General features: G+C 33.8%; 3 protein-coding genes across 7 annotated transcripts in view; all 3 read left to right on the top strand.

Moving 5' to 3' along the window:
* LOC109156775 (LEAF RUST 10 DISEASE-RESISTANCE LOCUS RECEPTOR-LIKE PROTEIN KINASE-like 1.1) overlaps positions 1 to 20874 on the top strand; it is a 59169-nt gene that overhangs the window by 24640 nt on the left and 13655 nt on the right. For 2 of the 4 annotated variants that reach the window (XM_019304609.1, XM_019304610.1), the window contains exons 1-4: positions 8823 to 9572; positions 10242 to 10880; positions 11054 to 11086; positions 11185 to 11193. In XM_019304609.1, the coding sequence (XP_019160154.1) occupies positions 8843 to 9572; positions 10242 to 10880; positions 11054 to 11086; positions 11185 to 11193 (1411 nt within the window). In that variant the 5' untranslated portion in view covers positions 8823 to 8842. Of the gene's footprint in view, positions 1 to 8822; positions 9573 to 10241; positions 10881 to 11053; positions 11087 to 11184; positions 11194 to 20874 lie in introns of those variants that run through there. The other 2 variants (XM_019304611.1, XM_019304608.1) reach the window with 2 other exon arrangements.
* LOC109156778 (LEAF RUST 10 DISEASE-RESISTANCE LOCUS RECEPTOR-LIKE PROTEIN KINASE-like 2.4) lies at positions 2052 to 5683 on the top strand. Its single transcript, XM_019304616.1, has 3 exons — positions 2052 to 2842; positions 4304 to 4354; positions 4484 to 5683. The coding sequence occupies exons 1-3, from the start codon at positions 2110 to 2112 to the stop codon at positions 5596 to 5598; spliced, it is 1899 nt and encodes a 632-aa protein (XP_019160161.1). The 5' UTR covers positions 2052 to 2109; the 3' UTR covers positions 5599 to 5683.
* On the top strand, positions 5942 to 11549 carry LOC109156783 (LEAF RUST 10 DISEASE-RESISTANCE LOCUS RECEPTOR-LIKE PROTEIN KINASE-like 1.1). Of its 2 annotated transcripts, XR_002050111.1 has the most exons (4): positions 5942 to 6749; positions 6909 to 6956; positions 7049 to 7305; positions 11469 to 11549. XR_002050111.1 is itself a non-coding variant. In XM_019304626.1 (3 exons), exons 1-3 carry the CDS (start codon positions 5981 to 5983, stop codon positions 7207 to 7209), a joined length of 978 nt encoding a protein of 325 aa, XP_019160171.1. In that variant the 5' UTR covers positions 5942 to 5980; the 3' UTR covers positions 7210 to 7433. The 2 variants fall into 2 exon arrangements, 1 of the variants encoding a protein (XP_019160171.1); XM_019304626.1 differs by lacking the exon at positions 11469 to 11549 and having other exon boundaries at positions 7049 to 7433.

Here is a 20874-nt window from a genome sequence, read left to right as displayed (position 1 = left end):
GACTGCACTTGATACACTCTCCTATGCAAGACTCCCCATCTGGATCACAGAGTTGGACGTTTCACCACGCCCTAATCAGGCACAATACTTGGGACAAATTCTAAACGAGGTTTCGGCACATCCGGCCGTTCAAGGTATAATATTATGGTCGGCATGGAAACCGAGTGGGTGTTACAGGATGTGTTTGACGGATAACAATTTCAGAAACTTAGCAACAGGGAATGTGGTTGATGGGGTGCTTAAAGCAATGAGACATGAAGGTTTGGTGGGCACCACAGCAGCTAATGGAAGCTTTGTGACGTCACTGTTTCATGGTGAATATGAAGTACAGGTTGATCATCCATTGTTGGAGAAATCTTTGGTTCACAACTTGACTGTAACTAAGTCAACCGTTGTTGATAGTGAAAACAGGCTTTATTTCAAAGTCTCTGCACGAGTGTAGTCCTTTAATTTTACAAAAATAGTATGTAGAAAAATGATTTCAATAAGGAAAATTTTTAATAAGAATAATATATTATACTTGGTTTTATTTTTTAAAAGGATATGTATTACTCTGTATTTTTCTAGTTCAAGTCAGTTGATTTGACTGATCATCTTAAAGTCGATTTCATAGTGTATAAGTAGGGGCGAAAACATTTACTTTATCCAAAGACTTACGATTTATTTAGCTTAAGCTGACGAAATAAGGCTCGCCGAAGTATCTTAATGAACCCATTTTAATATGTTACAAATTTTTTTTTGTATACCAAAGGAGAAAAATCCAATCCAATGACCCACAAACCAAGCCTGGCCCATTCCATTTCATTTGTATGGCACACAAGGAATTAATGTGCAAAACTTAAAATACGAGATTAAAAATGTTAATATAATTTGGAGAAATTCTCTTAATCCATAATGCTTACTGAATAATATTAGAAATTATATGTGTTTTATATATTTTAACAAAGCTAATCAAATTGTATAAAGAATTTAGAACCCACAATAATATGTAATTTTCTACTTTTAGATAAATTTGTAAAGTACAAAATTATAACTTGATAATTTAAGCAAGTATTAAGTCAAACTTGTAAAGGAACACTTGGACGGCTCAAATTAGATAGTCATTTTCGCTACGCAAATCAATTAAGGTTGTAATTCCATCATAAAAATAAGCTTGAGAGTAAATGTTTTATCACAAATTAAATATGTACTACTCTACAATCTCTTGTAAAGTTGATGTGGAACATATTCTATACTCGACAACTTCTAACAAAAATGTAACTGCCTTTAGAGTAGGGAACTCGTACAGGTTTAAAATGAAAGAACTAGGGTATCTTAATCATTTTCTTGGTTTTGAAATTAAAACTGAAGCATAAATCAAAGCACTTATGCACGATCATCCACTACCGCACGATCCGAAATCAACTCCACGTAACGCCAGAATCGGTCTCAGCAGATTATTGGCGTTGTAACGTTTAACAGTTACAGTATGCTAATTAACATGCCTGCCAAGTTCCCAAACTATTATAATTTTTTTAATACTATTTTTCCAAAAGGTTGAACCCCAACCCTAAGGGTCCTCAACACTTCGACCCGACAGAGTATTTGGAAGGATGTAAATCATGGTAACTCAACTGAACATGAACCACAGAGGCTAGACCAATTACAAGGTAATACTATTTACTCTATTACAAAGTAGTATATGTTGTAAACTTTTTCGACTATTGCAGTCTAAAGAGTCAATACCCCACTACCGAGATTCTATCCTGTAACTTTCTCTCAAGAGGAGGCGAGGAGTCACAGAAGTGTTATCTGTGCTCAACTGACACCTCTGTGTCTCTCCTGGAAGGAATGTCATAGGATCCAACCCCGTTAATAAAGTTGATGACAGCCATCGGAAAATTTAGAGGACACTGCACACAGATATGTCCAAATCGGTCTTCTTGTTTGTGGAAATATGCGTTGGTAAAATAGACTAATCAATATAATGGACCTGAAGTCAAGGTCGTCCATTTAACTTTACTTTTAAGTAAGTCTTTCTGCTGTTTTTTTTTTTTTTTTTTTTTTTTTTTTTCTATAATTGTCTTCTTCTATTATATTGTTAGATCGAGAAGAAGAAATTAATCTGCTATGGCTTTGCTTTTTAATCCTTGTTTCTTCTTCTTTCTGTTCTCCTTAATGGCCTTTTACTTTGCTGAGGGAGATGATTATTATGAGTTCCAATCTAATTCATCATGTCCCAAGGGATTCTCCTGTGGAAGTTTGGGTCATCTGGAGTTCCCTTTTGCTCAACACACCCACCCTCATTGTGGTTTAATTGGGGTAGATTGTGATGCTAAACCTCTTCCAAAACTCCAGTTGGGAATGGGAATGGGAATGGGGGGAGAATGGTATCAGTTTGTGAATATAATAAAATCTTTCGCCAATAGAGCCATTCTTGCCCTTGAAGACTCAAAGCTTCAGAGCCTCTTAGATCCCCATAATTACTCAAATTTAAACTTCACCCTCCAATATCCGTATTCTCCTTCTCTCACATTCACCCACTTTGAAACAAATACATTCAAAGCCATTCATAAATGCAACAACTCTCCAGCTGATGATGATATGCTCAATTATAAAAGGTATTTCTGTTTTCAAGGATTTGGTTTGGTGTATAAAAAAGCCTTGGTTCCACAGGAGAATCCCAAATGTGTTGCTGCTAAGTGTACCCTGTACCCAATTAAAATTTTCGTTAACCAAACAAATGCTCTGTTAACTGCTCGATTTAGACTGGTATTCCAAGTCTCAAAAGCTTGCAATGAGTGTTACTATGGAGGAGGCCAATGTACGCAAGACATCAACAATCAATTCCATTGTGCAAAAGGTATATTAATTAAACACTCTCATCTTCTTCTCACTCCTCACAACTCTTCTGATCTTCCAAAGCATTTACAATCTTCCTTCTGGTATACAATTAAAGTTGTGGGAGTAGGGGTGACAATTGACCGGATGGTGACCCTAGCCAAAGGTTGCATATAGTTGTCCTGGCCAAATATCTGTGTGCACAATAGATCTGCTCACTTTGGACATAATCCCAATAATATCGCCGTCAAGGTTCAGACCTTAATCTCTTCTCCTGAATACTGCCTACAAAACCATTGAGCTAAGCTCTTGATGCAGGGGTTGGGTGGCTTTGGCCAAAATTAATATAACTATTTTTAAAAAAAATTGTAATGAAGTGGGTATATATTATACATAAGGAATTAATTAACTGCTATCAAATTAACCTATAGCTAGTATGATTGGTGAAATAGATATCATGTACTCCTCCTGTCCCATTTTATCTGTCATACTTAGTATTCATTAGTTAAATCAATTCTTTCTTCTTTGTTTATTTTTCTTTAGTATTTTTTACTATTTTTAAATTTAATTTTTTGTGTTTAATAGTGCTTTTAGTGTAATTTTTAAATATATAATTTTTGTATACTAATACAAAACTTAATATTATGAAAAATTAGATTAAAAATAACTTCAGTCAAGCATCGTTAACCGAACCAGTCACATAAAATGAGACGGAGGGAGTACAATAATTTAATTTATATTATGTTTTATATAATTTCAAATATGAAATAGAAGCAATCAAATTTGATTCTAATATCAATGAATTAATTGATTAGGTTATACTTTTTATACAATTAAATTGTTAATATTGCAAGATTGTGCCACATTATTGAACTTTATTACAACATCCAATGATTTTTGTATTACCAATTTGTGTAATGTACATTGATGCATGCGTACATATTATAAATTGAGTCACACTTGTGTGAAACTGTTTCACGAATTCTTATTCGTGAGACGGATCGGGTAAAATCGAGTCACTATATGCAGATGTAATACTTATACTAGCAAATGTAATATTAATTCGGGTAAAAAATATTTGTTACTTTAAAAAAAAAAAAACATAATACTTTTGAGAACAAATATAATACTTTTATATTTTGATGTAAAAGTATTACTTTTTTCATCAAAAATATTATATTTTCACATACAAGTAATAAACATTTTATTTCTGATTTAGTTTTATATTTGCTACTATAAATATTACATTTTATTTTGACCCGGTTCATCTCGCGGACAAAGATCCATGAGACGGTCTCACACAAATTTTTACATTATAAATTAGTTCCTTACAATTTAGGGACTTTGTACTAACCAATATTGCTCTCTTGGCCTAAGCTACCCACCAATTTGTCTTTTTTTTTTTTTTGAATGTACCCACCAATTTGTCTAATACTGCGTAATTAATATTTTTTTGTCCCACCCTGTTTTTACTTGAGCACAGGAAACAACACCACAAGAAGAAAGAGAAAGTTGAAACTGTTTCCAGTGTGGGGTAAGTTTTATCCATATTTAACTTTATCCTTCTTGTATAACTAAAGTAACCACCATTAACCAAAACATTATTCTACATTCTTTACATTTTTTAAGGAATGAGACATTGATACTTATACTATACCTTCAGTTTCAGGAGGGGTGATTCTGGTCCTTATATTAATGTTCATCCTACTACTTTGTATTACCAAGAAATTGTCATTTCGCTCTTGCATAGATTGGTTGACTAAAATAAAGAAAATTGAAGATGTACCCGAATTTTTAGAAAGTCATGGCCCCCTTGCACTTAAAAGATTCAGTTATACAGAAATAAAGAAAATCACAGACTCCTTCAAACATGAACTTGGTCAAGGAGGTTTTGGTTCTGTGTATAAAGGAAAATTGCGGAATGGAAGTCTCGTAGCAGTTAAGGTTTTGAAGGAATTAAGAGCTAGTGGAGAAGAATTCATCAATGAGGTGGCAAGTATTAGTAGGACTTCTCATGTTAATATTGTCACTCTGATTGGATTTTGCATTGAAGGTAGAAAAAGAGCTCTTGTTTATGAATTCATGCTTAATGGGTCTCTTGAGAAATTCATTTATGACAATAAATCTATTGTGGGTCGTCAGCTGGGATGGAAAATGTTATATGAAATATCAATAGGTATAGCCCGAGGGTTAGAGTACTTGCATCGTGGCTGCAACACTCGTATTCTACACTTGGATATAAAGCCCCATAATATTCTTTTAGATGAAAACTTCTCTCCAAAAGTTTCAGATTTTGGCCTAGCAAAGCTATGCAACAAACAAGAAAGCACCGTGTCAATCTTTGGTGCACGAGGAACTATTGGATATATTGCCCCAGAAGTTGTTTGCAAAAATATTGGAGGAGTCTCTCACAAATCAGATGTCTACAGTTATGGTATGATGGTTCTTGAGATGGTTGGAGGAAGAAGAAATGTCGATGTTGGAGTTAGCCGCAATAGTAAAATATACTTTCCTCATTGGATTTACACAAGAGTTGTGTTAGATGATGAGCTTGGATTGAATGGAGTAATGAATGAAGAGGAGAATGAGTTTGTAAGAAAGATGGTAATAGTTAGCTTGTGGTGCATACAAACTGATCCATCAACTAGACCATCAATGTCAAAGGTGGTGGAGATGTTAGAAGGTAAAGTAGAATATTTACAAATCCCACCTCAACCTTACCTCTACTCTCCCACAAGATCTGAGGAACAACACTCACCTACTGTGTATATTGCCTAGTACTTGACTTTTTGGTGCACTATGTTATACTAATGCTTTTCATACATAACAACATATTTTCATTACTGTACTATATGATGCTAAGACTTGAAAGAACAAGTTTTGAAATATATTTGTATGTTGATCAATCTTGTTCATAGTTAAATTAGTATGTTGTGAGTTACAGTGAAAGAGCAAATTGGTATGCTGTTTTTAAGAAAACAAACAACCCAAATGAGAAGTTGGGCAAAAAGTAGGAAACTTCTAATCTGTTGTTTCTATCTTCTAGACTAAACTCGGAAGTCCAAGGTTCGACTGGGTCAGCCATCCAGTTAATTACACTCCGTGGAAATTTGCAAAACAGTTGACCTCAAGTCAAGCTAAGGTCGTTTTAGTCTATCCGATGTTCTGTTCTCCGGCCTCTTCCTTAATTCTCCCTTCCATTGTTAGACAAGGAGAAAGCTCAGCTCCTATGGCTCAACCCTTTATTCCTCGTTTATTCTTTCTACTTCCCTTAATCATGGCCTTTTACTTTGCCCATGGAGAAGAAGATGAATCGCCCCTATCAAATTGTCCCAAGCGATTCACCTGTGGAAACATCGATTATCTGCACTTCCCCTTCACTCCACACACGCACCCTCATTGCGGCTTAGTGGTAGTAAATTGCTATACAACACCTCCCACAGTCCAGCTTGAAACCGATGGAGAATGGTATCAGCTTCAGAATGTGAAGCCCAAAACCATCTTCCTTGAAGACTCGAAGCTTCAGAGACTCTTCCACCGCCATGATGGCTCAATCTTAAACTACACCGTCCCATTTCAGAATTCTCCTTCCATCACGTTCCGCTATTCCAAATCAAACACGACTTTTTTGCAATGCAATAATAATGGGAGTGTAGATGAAGGTAGTATCTGCAATTATGAGAGGCATAGCAGCAACTGTATTGAAGGTCTGAGTTTGTACTATAAACGTCCAGAGAATTATGGGAGATGTCGTAGTGTTCCTGCTAGCTGTGCTCTGTTGCCAACTCCAATTATTATTAACAAAACAAATGGTTTGGTAACTGCTCAATTTGGAATAGATTTTGAAGTCTCAGAAGCTTGTTATGAGTGTTACTATGGAGGTGGTAGATGCACAGTTGATATCCACAATCAATTTCAATGTCAAAAAGGTAACTCCTTATCAATCTTTTCCCAGTTTATTTTTCGAGTTCCTACTTTCATTATATTCTTAACTGTAATTTGCTTGTCACAATAATATAATAATATATAAAAAGGGATTGGAATCTAAGTACCTAACCTTATATTTCACTTATTTAAAATGAATACAGGAAAAAGCACCATGAGAACGAAAATGCTTAAAGTAATTCTAGTGACAGGTAAGTTTTTGTTAATATTTTAGCTTTTATCCTTCATGTAAAACTGAAGTAACTATCATCAACTAACAACCACATACACTATCTTTGATCAGTTTTAAGCAGGACCACACTGATCCTTACATTCATGTTCGTCCTACTACTCTGTATTACCAAGAAGTTGTTCATTTGTCCTTGCAAGGGCGAGACAACTAAAGTAAAGAACTATCAAGATGTACCAGAGTTTTCAAAAAGAGCCATAGCCCCTTATCCTTAAAAAATTCTTTAAGAATGGATTTGATCAAGGACTCAAGGAGGCTTTGACTCTATATATGAAGGGAAGTTGCACAATGGAAGCCTTGTGGCGGTTAAGGTTTTGAAGGAACTAAAAGCCCATAGAGAATAGTTGTTTTACCGTTGTAGAGTATGACCTATATTGCATAGTGAACCACATTGATACATGTTATTTTTAATACATTATGGTTTGTTTTTACTGTATTACATACTTATTGTTTGTAGGTTCATTATATTTTTTATATATGTTTATTTTTAGTATACTATCTAAAAGTAACATATGAACACATATAAGTAGTTTACCTTGCGATGTGAACTATAATATACGGTATAATTTTACAATTATACCATGGATCAGGGTACACCTTACATTAGAGCATACTCATCATCAGAATTTGTGTCTTCCATTGATGTGTTCTCCGGTACCACCATCGTTTATTGTATGCGACTAAAATCTGTTTTTTTTTTTTTTTTTTTTTTTTTTGAGACCTGCCATGATTATAATTCATATAATTATGAAAATTATTGCTTGGCAATTATAATCCAATTAAAACAATAAACTAAAATACTATGTCACCCCTATACATTAATTATGTCCTATTTTAGGATGCAACCTCATGATCTTATCTACAAGGGTGGTCTCACAGAATTACACTCATATATATATATATATATATATATATATATATATATATATATATATATATATATATATATATATATACACACAACACAAGTGTGTGTATATTTGAAAAAATCGCTAGGTTGCTCCTCGAACGCTCGAGGGCGCCTAGCGCCTAGGCGGCGATTAAAATTTGTTTAAAATTTTTAAGATTTGATAATTATAACCTATTCAATACTCCGGACTTTAATAGTTAATACTAAATTATTAAATATTAATTTAAAAAACATGTAGAGTTTTAACAATTTAGGGTTATTTTACTCAAAACGATGTTATTTTGGGTGAAATAATCCATTTAAAAAAGAAGAGAACAAAAGCTAATCGGCCGACTAGGCAACCTAGTCAGCGCCTAGGTGACCAACTTGGTCGCTTGGCTGCCGGCCAGCGTCTAGCGCTTAGTAGTTGATTAATTGGTGGCTAGGTGGGATTTTTGCAACACTGAGTATGTGTTTTTTGGTTTGGTTTTATACTGCTGGTATGGCCACATGAAAGAGAAATGAATTGTTTGATTTGCTTTTACGTACAGATCCTTCATATTTTTGTGTTGACTTTACCAATAAGAAGATTTATCACTAATAATTTAGGACTTAATTTCTTGCTCACAAAAAATGCAAGAGCCATTCAAGAAGGGGCATTATGTACAGTACATATATTTTCATTGTGCTGCTAATCAGTAATCAGTAATCAGTAGTCAAACTTGGAAATTTAGTGGCAATTTCCTTCCTTGTTTGCTGTTTGTAGCTTCTAAAGTCATGGACAGAAGTTGAAGTAGTGAATCTACTCTTTCAGCCCTGCGGTTACATCTATCGTGTGGAAATATGCATGCAACACAGTACTGCTGACCTCAAGTCAAGCTCGACCTTTTAAGTCTTTCTGCTGCTTTAATTCTCTTCCTTCTTCCATTGTTTGAGAGAAGGAGAAGAAGAAAGCTGGTATGGGTCTACTCTTTAATCCTTCTAGTTTCTTCCTTCTCTTTACCTTAATGCTCTTTTTATACTTTGCTCATGGAGAAGATGAGTTTTTGGCATCTAATTGTACGAACCGATTCTTCTGTGGATCAAGTATGGGTTATCTGGAGTTCCCTTTTGCTCAACACACGCAGCCTCATTGTGGGTTAGTCGTAGTAAATTGTTCTGCAACACCTCCAACACTCCAGTTGGAAACGGGGGGAGATTGGTATCCGCTTCAGCATGTGAAACCATCTCCTGTCTGGGGTGACTATGTGATCTTCCTTGGAGACTTAAAGCTTCAGAGACTCCTTGAGGACCCTCCTAATTACTCAAATTTAAACTACACCCTCCAATTCCCGTATTCTCCTTCTATCACACTCCACAATTTGGAAGCAAAGGAATTGAACCCCCAGTTTTTGAAATGCACTGACAGTGAAGCTGATGATGATATGGGCAATTATGAAAGGTATAACTGTACTCAAGGATTTAGTTTTAGTTTGAACTATAAACATCCCTTGTCTCCACAGAATCCCAAATGTGAAGCTGCTAACTGTACCCTGTATCCAACTCCAATCCTTGTTAAACAAACAAATACTGTGTTAACTACTGCTCAATTTGGACTGGAATTCCAAGTCTCACAAACTTGCAATGAGTGTTACCAAGGAGGAGGGCAATGTATAGAAGACAGCAAAAATAAATTTCATTGTGCAAAAGGTAAACACTCTGATCTTGTCCTCATAACTCATCCTTTGCTTGTCTCATTATTTTCCTCCCCTTTATATTCAAATCTTCTAGTACAAGAGTTAGTCAGATATTAATGTTGCTGTGTATCGTAACCAATTCTTTAATAAAAATGGCATGTACCTAATGTTTTGAGTTGAAAGTGGTGAACTCTCACTGACCTTAATCCTCTATTTCAAAGTACTATAATGTGTAATCAATAACTTTATATCATCTGCTAATGTGTACATAATAACATGAAACCAATTCATACTTAATACTCTATTAATTTTTTCTAACTTAAATTTGTTTTTCTTCTTGTGGAAGTAAAACTAATATATAATTATATAAAATGTCATTAAAAAGCGCTAATTAAGATCATTAAATAACACATATATTGATATTTTAATTTTTTCTTTTAATGAACCTAAAGTTTCATAAAATCACTACATAAAGTTATTGAAGTCACTATAGCATGTTTATAAAATTACTACTACAGGCTAATAAAACATTACTACATTTCATAAAAATATCATGTAGGTTCATAAAGTTACTATTGTAGATCAATTAAGTTACTACTATTATATGTCAAATATCATGTAGTGTAATGGCATCCATTCATTCTCTTTCCCTTAATGCTCTTTTACTTTGCTGATGGAGAAGATGAGTTGCCATCTAACTGTACGAAGGGATTCCTGTGTGGAAGTATGGGTTATCTGGAGTTTCCTTTTGCTCAACAAACGCAGCCTCATTGTGGTTTAATTGCGGTGGATTGTGATGCTAAACCACTTCCAACACTCCAGTTGGGAACGGGGGGAGATTGGTATCAGTTTGTGAGTAATGACTTGGCTCCCAATACTATATTCCTTGAAGACTTGAAGCTTCAGGGACTCCTTGAGAGCTGTAAATACTCAAATTTAAACTACACCCTCCAATTTCCTAATTCCCAGTCTATCACATTCCGCAATTTGGAAGCAAAACCCTTTTTGGAATGCAATCACAGTCAAGCTTATGATATCGGCAATTATGAAATATGCAACTCTACTGAAGGATTTAGTTTTAGTTTGAAGTATACAAGTGAGAATAATCCCAAATGTGATACTGCGGCTAACTGTACCCTGTATCCATCTCCAATTCTTGTCGAACAAACAAATGCTCTGATAACTGCTCAATTCGGAATCTACTTAGAAGTCTCACCTGCGTGCTATGATTGTTACCATGGAGGAGGGATATGTAGAGCAGACAGCAACAATGAATTTCAATGTACAACAGACAGCAAAAATGAATCTCAGTCTAAAAAAGGTAAACACACTTGTCCTGAAACTCTTTATTTTCCTCCTATTTATATTCAAATCTTCTAGTACAAGAGTCATCAGATATCAATGTTGCATGTTACTATCTTGTGTATCATAACAATTCTTTTATAAAAATGGCATGTACCTGATGTTTTCTCGCTTATTTAACCGTGGCTACAGGAAAGAGCAAGCTGAGACTGGTCCTAATCACTGGTAAGTTATTGAACTTTGTATATATATCCCTCATGTATAACTATTAACTAAATTAAAGTAATAACCACCTGCATTCACCTACTTTGTCTACATTTCAGTACTTTCAGGTGGTTTAGGACTGAGCCTTGTAAGTTTAGCTATCTTTATTGTTTGGCGACTCAAGAAATTGCCATTTTGTGCATGCATGGATATGATAACTGAAATAAAGAATTATCAAGGTGTTGAAGAGTTTCTAGCAAACCATGGAAGCCTTGCTCCAAAAAGATTCAGTTATTCAAAAGTAAAGAAAATGACAAACTCCTTCAAGGATGAACTTGGTCAAGGAGGTTTTGGCTCGGTGTATAAGGGAAAGTTGCACAATGGATGTTATGTGGCAGTTAAGGTTTTGAAGGAACTAAGAACCAGTGGGGAAGAATTCATCAATGAAGTGGCAAGCATTAGTAGGACTTCTCATGTTAATATTGTCACTCTTATTGGGTTTTGCTTTGAAGGTAGAAAAAGAGCTCTTGTCTATGAGTTCATGTTTAATGGATCCCTTGAAAAGTTCATTTATGACAATAAATCTCTGACGGGTCGACAGTTGGAATGGAACATGTTATATAAAATTTCAATAGGTATAGCTCGAGGGTTAGAGTACTTGCATAGTGGTTGCAACACCCGAATTTTACACTTGGATATAAAGCCCCACAATATTCTTCTAGATGAAGACTTCACTCCCAAAATTTCAGATTTTGGTCTTGCTAAGTTATGCACCAAGCAAGAGAGCATTGTGTCAATCCACGGTGCACGGGGAACTATTGGATATATTGCTCCAGAAGTTGTTTGTAGGAACATTGGAGGAGTCTCTCAGAAGTCAGATGTGTACAGTTATGGGATGATGATTCTTGAAATGGTTGGAGGAAGAAAGAATGTTGATGTTGGAGTTAGTCGCAACAGTAAAATATACTTTCCACATTGGATTTACACACGGCTTGTGTTAAATGATGAGCTTGGATTGAATGGAGTAATGAATGAAGAGGAGAATGAGTTTGCAAGAAAGATGGTAATAGTTAGCTTGTGGTGCATACAAACTGATCCATCAACTAGACCAACAATGTCAAGGGTAGTGGAGATGTTAGAAGGTAAATTAGAATATTTACAAATTCCACCTCAGCCTTACCTCTACTCTTCCACAAGATCTGAGGAACAACATTCATCATCTTCTGTGTATATTACCTAGTACTTGACTTTTTGGTGCACTATGGTATTGCTTTTCATACATAACAACATATTTTCATTACTGCGTATGATGCTAAGACTTGAAAGAACACGTTTTGAAATATAATCTGTATGTTGATCAATCTTGTTCATAGTTATATTAGTATGTTGTGAGTTACAGTGGAAGAGCAAATTGGTACGCTGTTTTATAGTCACACTAGCTAAATATATGCAATGTAGTCACGAAAGATGTGGCAGAGTGGGTGGAGTATTTTTTCATATCTAAAGGTCATGAGTTTGGTTATTACTAATATTTTATCAGTTGAACACTTGAACCTATTGCAAAGGATCTACCAAGTACACACCCTCGAGTAGTGGCCATAGATTTTCTGCGTCATCCAATATATATATTGCAATTAATAAGCAGGGTATTGGCATTTATGTACAGGTGAGTAACATACACATTTATATTTAGCATTATCCACTTTAGTTCACTAATATAGTCATTCATGTCGATTAATTAAAAAAACCAAACAACCCAAATGAGAAGTTGGGCACAAAGTAGGAAACTTCTAATCTGTCGTTTCTATCTTCTAAGACTAAACTCGGAAGTCCAAGGTTCGACTGGGTCTGCCATCCAGTTCGTCACATTCCGTGGAAATTTGCAACACAGTTGACCTCAAGTCAAGGTCGTTTAAGTCTATATCCGCTGTTCTATTCTCCTCTTCCTAGCTTAATTCTCGCCTTCCATTGTTAGAGTAGGAGAAAGCTCAGCTCCTATGGCTCTGCCCTTCATTCCTCGTTTATTCTTTCTCCTTCCCTTAATCATGGCCTTTTACTTTTACTTTGGTCATGGAGAAGAAGATGAATCGCCTCATGGCGATTCACCTGTGGAAACATCGATTATCTGCACTTCCCCTTCACTCCACACACGCACCCTCATTGCGGCTTAGTCGTAGTAAATTGCTATACAACACCTCCCACAGTCCAGCTCGAAACCGATGGAGATTGGTATCAGCTTCAGAATGTGAGTACAAGCGGGGAGGCCATAACCATCTTCCTTGAAGACTCGAAGCTTCAGAGACTCTTCCACCACCATGATTGCTCGATCTTAAACTACACCGTCCCATTTCAGAATTCTCCTTCCATCACGTTCCGCTATTCCGAATCAAACACCACCTTTTTGCAGTGCAATAATAATGGGAGTGTAGATGAGGGTAGTATCTGCAATTATGAGAGGCATAGCAGCAACTGTATTGAAGGTTTGAGTTTGTACTATAATAAACGTCCAGAGAATTATGGGAGATGTAGTAGTGTTCCTGCTAGCTGTGCTCTGTTGCCAACTCCAGTAGCTATTATCAAGAAACCAAATTCTCTGTTAACTGCTCAATTTGGAGTAGACTTTGAAGTCTCAGAAGCTTGTTATGAGTGTTACTATGGAGGTGGGAGATGCACAGTTGATATCCACAATCAATTTCAATGTCAAAAAGGTAACTCCTTATCAATCTTCTCCCACTTTACTTTTCGAGTTCTACAAACACTCCCAAATCTTATTCTCTAATAGGATGGGCACTGATAAGTTACTTTTTTTAAATTGAATACAGGAAAAAGCACCCTGAGAACGAAAATGCTTAAAGTAATTCTAGTGATAGGTAAGTTTTAATTTGTTGATATTTTAACTTTATCCTCCATGTAAAACTAAAGTAACTGTCATCAACTAACAACCATATCCTCTACATACACTATCTTTGATCAGTTTTAAGCAGGACCACACTGATCCTTACGTTCATGTTCATACTACTACTCTGTATTACCAAGAAGATGTTCTTTTGTCCTTGCAAGGGCGTGACAACTAAAATAAAGAACTATCAAGATGTACCAGAGTTTCAAAAGAGCCATGACCCCTTATCCGATCCTTAAAAAATTCATCAGGTATTCATAATTAAAGAAAGTTACAAACTTCTTTAAGAATGGACTTGATCAAGGACTCAAGGAGGCTTTAACTATGTATATGAAGGGAAGTTGCACAATGGAAGCCTTGTGGCGGTTAAGGTTTTGAAGAAAAGTCCATAGAGAACAATTATTTTACTGTAGAGTATGACCTATATTGCAAAGTGGATCACATTAATACATGTTCATTTTTAATACTCCGTATATTATTACTGGTTAATTTTTATTGTATTACATACTTATTTTTAGAAGGTTTATTATATTTTTATATAATTTTTTTCACCAACTACCATGTAATGTGATTGAATTTCAATTACAATTTCAAATGCGTGATCAAAGTTTCGAATATAATATACCGTTGTGTATAATTTTACAAATTGTACCTGCAATAAACATATTATGTATAGGTACATAATTTATAAATAATCCACCATGCGCGGATTGGGTTATAGACTATGACCATCTTTGTAAGGTGAACCAAACAAATTTTTGAAAAATGACTTTTTAGGCAAAGTCTAGGTTGCTTGATCAACTTTAGTTTGTTTGATTGGTCAAACAACTAATATTGTTTAAAATACTCATGAATCTATGCTTTCACTACCAGGGCTCGAACCTATAACCACTCCTTTAGAATAGTAACCGGTTTAGAATGATAACTGAGATGTTATCATATTACATGATAGTTGGCAGTCAAACAATTAATATGTGTGATTAGCAAATATATTTTTGGCTTAGTTTATTGATGCCAATAAGCTGAAAATGAAAAAGATACTTGATATAAGTTTATTGCATGTTTGTTTTAAAAGTCTAATTTACCCTGTTGGTTATTGTTGTATTTATATTTATTCAAATTTACATTTTTAATATCATCAGAGCCGCCGAGAGCTTGACGTTTGAATTGAATCCTTGCCTAACAGACACATATACATAATTATGTTAACCGTTATGTTAAATTATTATTAATAACATATGTTTATTATGGAGTATATTTTTATTGAAATTATATTTTTAATATTGAATTATTATTAACTACAGAGCATTTCATTATAATTATAACTAGTCATTCACCCGCGTGATTCACCGGAAAAAAATTATGTTATTATAAATATAAATAAAAAAATAGAAAAAATAAAAATATTTTAAATTGTTTAATATAATAATATTTTTGAGCTTCCATTGGTCAGGTATTTATTATTTTTATAGAATACAAAATTACAATTAAAATTTTGTATGGTTAATATAATCTCTAATTATGTATATATTCAAATAAACTTATAGAGAGAATTTACATAATTACATTGATTTATTCTTAATTGTATTTCATGTATATTATAATTTTCACAATACAAATAATAACTAAGATAATTACATTTGGAAAACAAATTTGAAATTTTGTATGAGTAAATTTAAGCTCTAATTGGACACATTTTTTATATGATTATATAATATATTCTTTATGCGCATGTCATTCCATAAACCCAAATGTCATTCTATAAGCCCAAGACCACTTTTTTGTGGAGATAATTCAAATGGATTTTTTTTTCCTTTTAAAAGTCCTAAGTTTAGAAATCCACAAAAACATTAAAGACCATCAGCCAGACCAAGAATGAATGTGTAATGATGGTGATTCCACACCAGGCTCAATAAAGAATTGACCATACGATATATACATTTATATATTTAAATATTTATTTATGGCTCAAATGATTTTTATTTTTTTATTTTTTAATTCTGAAGTCCAATAATTGACCCACGGCCCACAGCATTTGCTTTCTTCATCCCTTCTCGCTTCTACGACTACCATTTCTTTGAAGCATTTGAGAAGATAGAAAAGTACACTCCACAATCTCTACCTATAGAAGATGGTTCCTTAATGTCTGGCTCTAATTTTTTTTTACCACTTTCCATGATTCTTCTCTTTTGCTTACTCCTTTTTTTTTTTTGGTAGATGTGATTGTTAGAGCCTCCTCTACATTCTACCGTATTTTGTCTCCTCCGCCGCCATGGCCATGAAAATACACAAATGGTAGGACAAATTGCTGCAGTTTACGCTCACATGGATTTGATCTAGGGTGTTTTATAGGAGAAAAATTATTTGTAGAGGATTGCATTAATTATTGCATTGTTTTGGATATCGAATAGGCTTTCGTCAAAAATTTAATTAATATTGTAATCCCAAGAAGCACCATAAATAATAAAAGCATATCAAATAGACTTTCATTGTAAAGCCAGAGATTTAATTAATATTGTATTGTTTCATATTTTCTATTAATCGGGAATCGAAATCCTTAATCATAATATCATAACATTTAATAACTCCATTAATTCAATAAATGTAATCCTTGTTATGGGCGAGAAAAAAATAGCTATTTTATTTTTCAAATGTTTTTTTTTTTTATAAAATTATTTTTGAGCAATTATTGCACAAATTCAAACAATGACAACATAAAAATACATAAACAATCCAAACCATATCTTTAATTGCACTATATAATATTAGATGTTCTAATTTAAATAATTATATATCTATTCAAATATTCTTAATATATTACAACAAATCTATTCTGTGCATCACACAGGTGAAAATAATAATAATAATAATAATAATAATAATAATAATAATAATAATAATAATAATAATAATAATAATAATAATAATAATAATAATAATAATAATAATAATAATAATAATCATAATCATAATCATAATCATAATCATAGTCATAATCATAATCATCTATCTATACTATATATAAAAACAAAACTATCCATTTTAACTTTCCGTCCAAAAGACTCCTATACTATTAAGGTTTGCGTAATATCTATACTTATCTATACTATCTATACTATATCTATACTATATATATAAAAACAAAATCCTCCATTTTAACTTCCCGTCCAACAGACTCATATACTATTAATGGTTGCTTAATATTTTAAAAATATGGTATTACAATTACTATTTGTACTACAATTGTACCAAATGGCACGGAAATTAAACCAATTGAAAAATGAAATGAAAATTAATAATTGACTCAAAATTAATATAATTCCCATATATAATTCACTGAATATAAAATGATCACGAATTCACCGATTTTCTACCATTATATACTTTTAATTCTTGTATGCTATTCTCAACTTTCTCTTTATTGTTTAGTAATGGAGTCAAATTTTGTCACTGCCTTTGATCTATCTCATAGGACAAGGAAAAGTTCTATAAGGCTCCGGTTGATGCGTTGTTATTTGTCCAGGAATATCAACGCACAACTGTCAACTACCAAACACTGCAGTGCTTATTTCATGACTCCGGGTACATTTTGCATTTTTTAAACAGTACAGTATTTAGTGATATTATATTAAATATCAATTAATATTAATATTTATGTTGTATGTTATATGTTGGACAGTCATACTTCAATATACATCATATCACATAATGAATTTGTTCTCCACAAAATATAATCACAAAAAAATTTTGTTACTCACAGAATTTATAATTTATATTATATTATTTATTAATATTAGATTAATACTATAGACTCATACTATAATTTACATTCATGCGCATACTGTATATACTCACACATGATGAATTTGTTAATAAATCTACACAGAATGAATTTGTTAATATATCTACAAAGAAAATATATATTTCATACAAATAAATTAGGATAGCAAATGATTTCTATTACTATGTTGCTAGACAATGAGCAAATTTGCCCAATTAATACAAATCCTAAACACTTATATATAAAATCTCTAAAGTTTAATCACCGGATGCGTACATCTATACATCGACTATTAATTGGACAGTTATTTTCTCGAATTCAAGCAATGATAACATAAGAAAATATAATCAATCTAACTCAATTCTTCAAAATTATATGATATATTCGATGTTATAATTTATATAATTGTATATCAATCAAAATATTTTTAGGGTTTCGTTTAGAAAGCAGGAAAATGATTTCCCCCACCCCAAAAAAAAAAGAAGGGAAGTCATTTTTTAAAGAATTAGCCTCATTTTCTATTGACTTCTATTCATTTTCCTTTGACCACTCATTTTCCAGCCTAGCCAAACACCAGAAACCCGACCTGCTTGCTTGTAATGTCTAGGACTTGTATCCTCTTTGCTTTGATTATGGTTTACAAGGCCGAATGGCCTCTTAGTTTGGTAGACAGTCTTTGTGCTTTGTAGGGCATCTTGCCCCCTATGCTCTACATCTTGGTCACTTTTGGGCCAAGCTAAACGGTGTAAGGCTTTTGAGGGCAAATTATGCTGTGCATCCGTATGCACCATGCATGGTGCATACGGATGCAAAAATGACGTCGTTTTATTAAAAACGCACGTCTCACTTTTTAAAAAAAAAAATCAGTTTCGATTATCAGCAACAATATTATATTGTGTATAATTTGAACTATATATCCAGAATCAATGAACTAAAATTGCAGAATCGATGAACTAAAATTTCAGAATCTATAAACTAAAATTCCAGAATGAATAAACTAAAATTTCAGAATCTATGAACTAAAATTCCAGAATCTATGAACTAAAATTCCAGAATGAATGAACTACAAATCAAGAATCTATGAATTAAAAGTCCATAATCTATGAACTAAAATTCCAGAATATATGAACTAAAATTCCAGAATGAATGAACAACATAATGTTGTTGAGGGAAATCGAAACTAATTTTTTTTTTTAAGTAGGATGCGTAAATTTAATAAAACGACGTCGTTTTTGCATCCGTATGCACCATGCATGGTGCATACGGATGCACAACATAACTATCCGCTTTTGAGCCCCTTTTTGAGATGATATATAGTTCTCTTTTGAAAAAAAAAAAAAAAAAAAAGAGTGTAAACGCATTCACATGTCAAAAAAAAAAAAATTATTTTCCGAGTTTCCAAATAGACCCTTTTATAACAAATCTATTCCGTGCAGGGCACGGGAAAAAATACTAGTTAAGTAAATAACATAATATACTTATGTTTTTATAGGTCATTTTACATATAATCAACTAAGCATAAATAACTAATTTATCAAAAAAAAAATAAATAGTATAACTAGCTAAAACGATTAGCTAGAAAAATACAGTGAGATTGGAAGTTGATGGATACCCGAAATTTGGGCTCAGTTGGACCGCCTAGCCCCGATTGGCCCATCTAGTCCAATTGGCCCACCTAGCCCAATTGGCCCACCTAAGAACTAGCCGTTAGTCCATATTAAATCCTATTAAACATTCTATTAAAGCCCATTTATCTACCTCATCCATAACCCTCCCAAATAAAGGCTACCTATTAAGTCTCCCACTTATTACCCCACTAATAACCAAGTTAATACCTATTAACTACCCTACTAAATGGTTCAACGGACACTTTTGGGATGGGCTAGCTATAAAAAGGAGGAGAAGACAAGAAGAAAGGGGACCACTCATTTCATCTACATGTGGGAGGACTCTCCCAAGTACTTATTCTCCCACTCGCCATTCTTTCTCCTCTAAGAAGACATATCATTCCTTCATACATACAAGCACTCTTCCTACACCACTCTTCCAAGAGAAGGCAATTCACATACACAACAAGAAGATGCATGATCCATCCACTACAAGAGAAGACTCTACAACAAAGAAGGTCAAGAAGAATACTCCCTCTCTATCTACAAAGTATAGCTTTTTCCCTACACAATATTTACATATACAAAATAGACATACAACATGTACAAAGACACCTATAAAATACATAGTGGAGTTAGGCTTGGCACCGCCCAAAAAGGCCCGTGGTTTTCCTTTCGGTTTTCACGTACAAAAGCATTGAGTTATATTTTTCTACTTATTTTTCTATAAGTCACATGTGAAAGGTGAATCCACCGACCAAGGTTGTGTTAGACCTCCTTGGGCTCGAAAACCCAAAAACCATCCGAAGTAAACAAGCTCTGACGAAAATTGTACTGACCCTTAAAATACGATACAAATATACAATTGCATAAGATTTTAAGAGTTGAAAGAGTAGGTTAATTATTTGAGACTTTTCCTTCAATTCCCCTACACATAACAGTCTTTTTACGCTGCTAATGAAATCAGGAAATTGAGTAAGAAATTCCTAATTTGGTGTTTGTTGCTTCTAAAGTCATGGCCGCCGGCCAATTCAGTCTAATGTACTGTTTCAGCTCTGCGGATACAACGCGTGGAAATATGCAATACACAGTTGACCCCAAGTCAAGGTCCATCGTTTAAATCTTTATGCATGCTGTTTTCCTCTTCTATAATTCTCTTCCTTCTTCCATTGTTTGAGAGAGAATTGAATTGAAGGAGAAAGCTGGTATGGGTCTACCCTTTAATCCTTCTAGTTTCTTCCTTCTCTTTCCCTTAATGCTCTTTTTATACTTTGCTCATGGAGAAGATGAGTTTTTGCCATCTAATTGTACGAAGGGATTCCTCTGTGGAAGTATGGGTTATCTGGAGTTCCCTTTTGCTCAACACACGCAGCCTCATTGTGGTTTAATTGTGGTGGATTGTGATGCTAAACCACTTCCAAATATCCAGTTGGAAACGGGGGGAGATTGGTATCAGCTTCTGCGTGTGAAACCACCTGTCTGGGGTGACTATGTGATCTTCCTTGGAGACTTAAAGCTTCAG

This window comes from Ipomoea nil, unplaced genomic scaffold, assembly GCF_001879475.1.
Source record: "Ipomoea nil cultivar Tokyo-kokei standard unplaced genomic scaffold, Asagao_1.1 scaffold2759, whole genome shotgun sequence".
In the NCBI taxonomy this organism is placed as follows: domain Eukaryota; kingdom Viridiplantae; phylum Streptophyta; class Magnoliopsida; order Solanales; family Convolvulaceae; genus Ipomoea; species Ipomoea nil.
The sequence above is the reverse complement of the archived record's forward strand: the minus strand, read 5'-3'. Positions and strand labels throughout refer to the sequence as shown.

Bases quoted from the DNA above. Each gene is read 5' to 3' on its own strand.
- LOC109156778 (XM_019304616.1), top strand. From the start codon at position 2,110: ATGGCTTTGCTTTTTAATCCTTGTTTCTTCTTCTTTCTGTTCTCCTTA. The intron at 2,843-4,303 runs GTATATTAATTA...ACTTGAGCACAG, and splicing joins TCAATTCCATTGTGCAAAAG to GAAACAACACCACAAGAAGA. The intron at 4,355-4,483 runs GTAAGTTTTATC...CTATACCTTCAG, and splicing joins GAAACTGTTTCCAGTGTGGG to TTTCAGGAGGGGTGATTCTG.
- LOC109156783 (XM_019304626.1), top strand. From the start codon at position 5,981: ATGTTCTGTTCTCCGGCCTCTTCCTTAATTCTCCCTTCCATTGTTAGA. The intron at 6,750-6,908 runs GTAACTCCTTAT...AAATGAATACAG, and splicing joins TCAATTTCAATGTCAAAAAG to GAAAAAGCACCATGAGAACG. The intron at 6,957-7,048 runs GTAAGTTTTTGT...ATCTTTGATCAG, and splicing joins TAAAGTAATTCTAGTGACAG to TTTTAAGCAGGACCACACTG.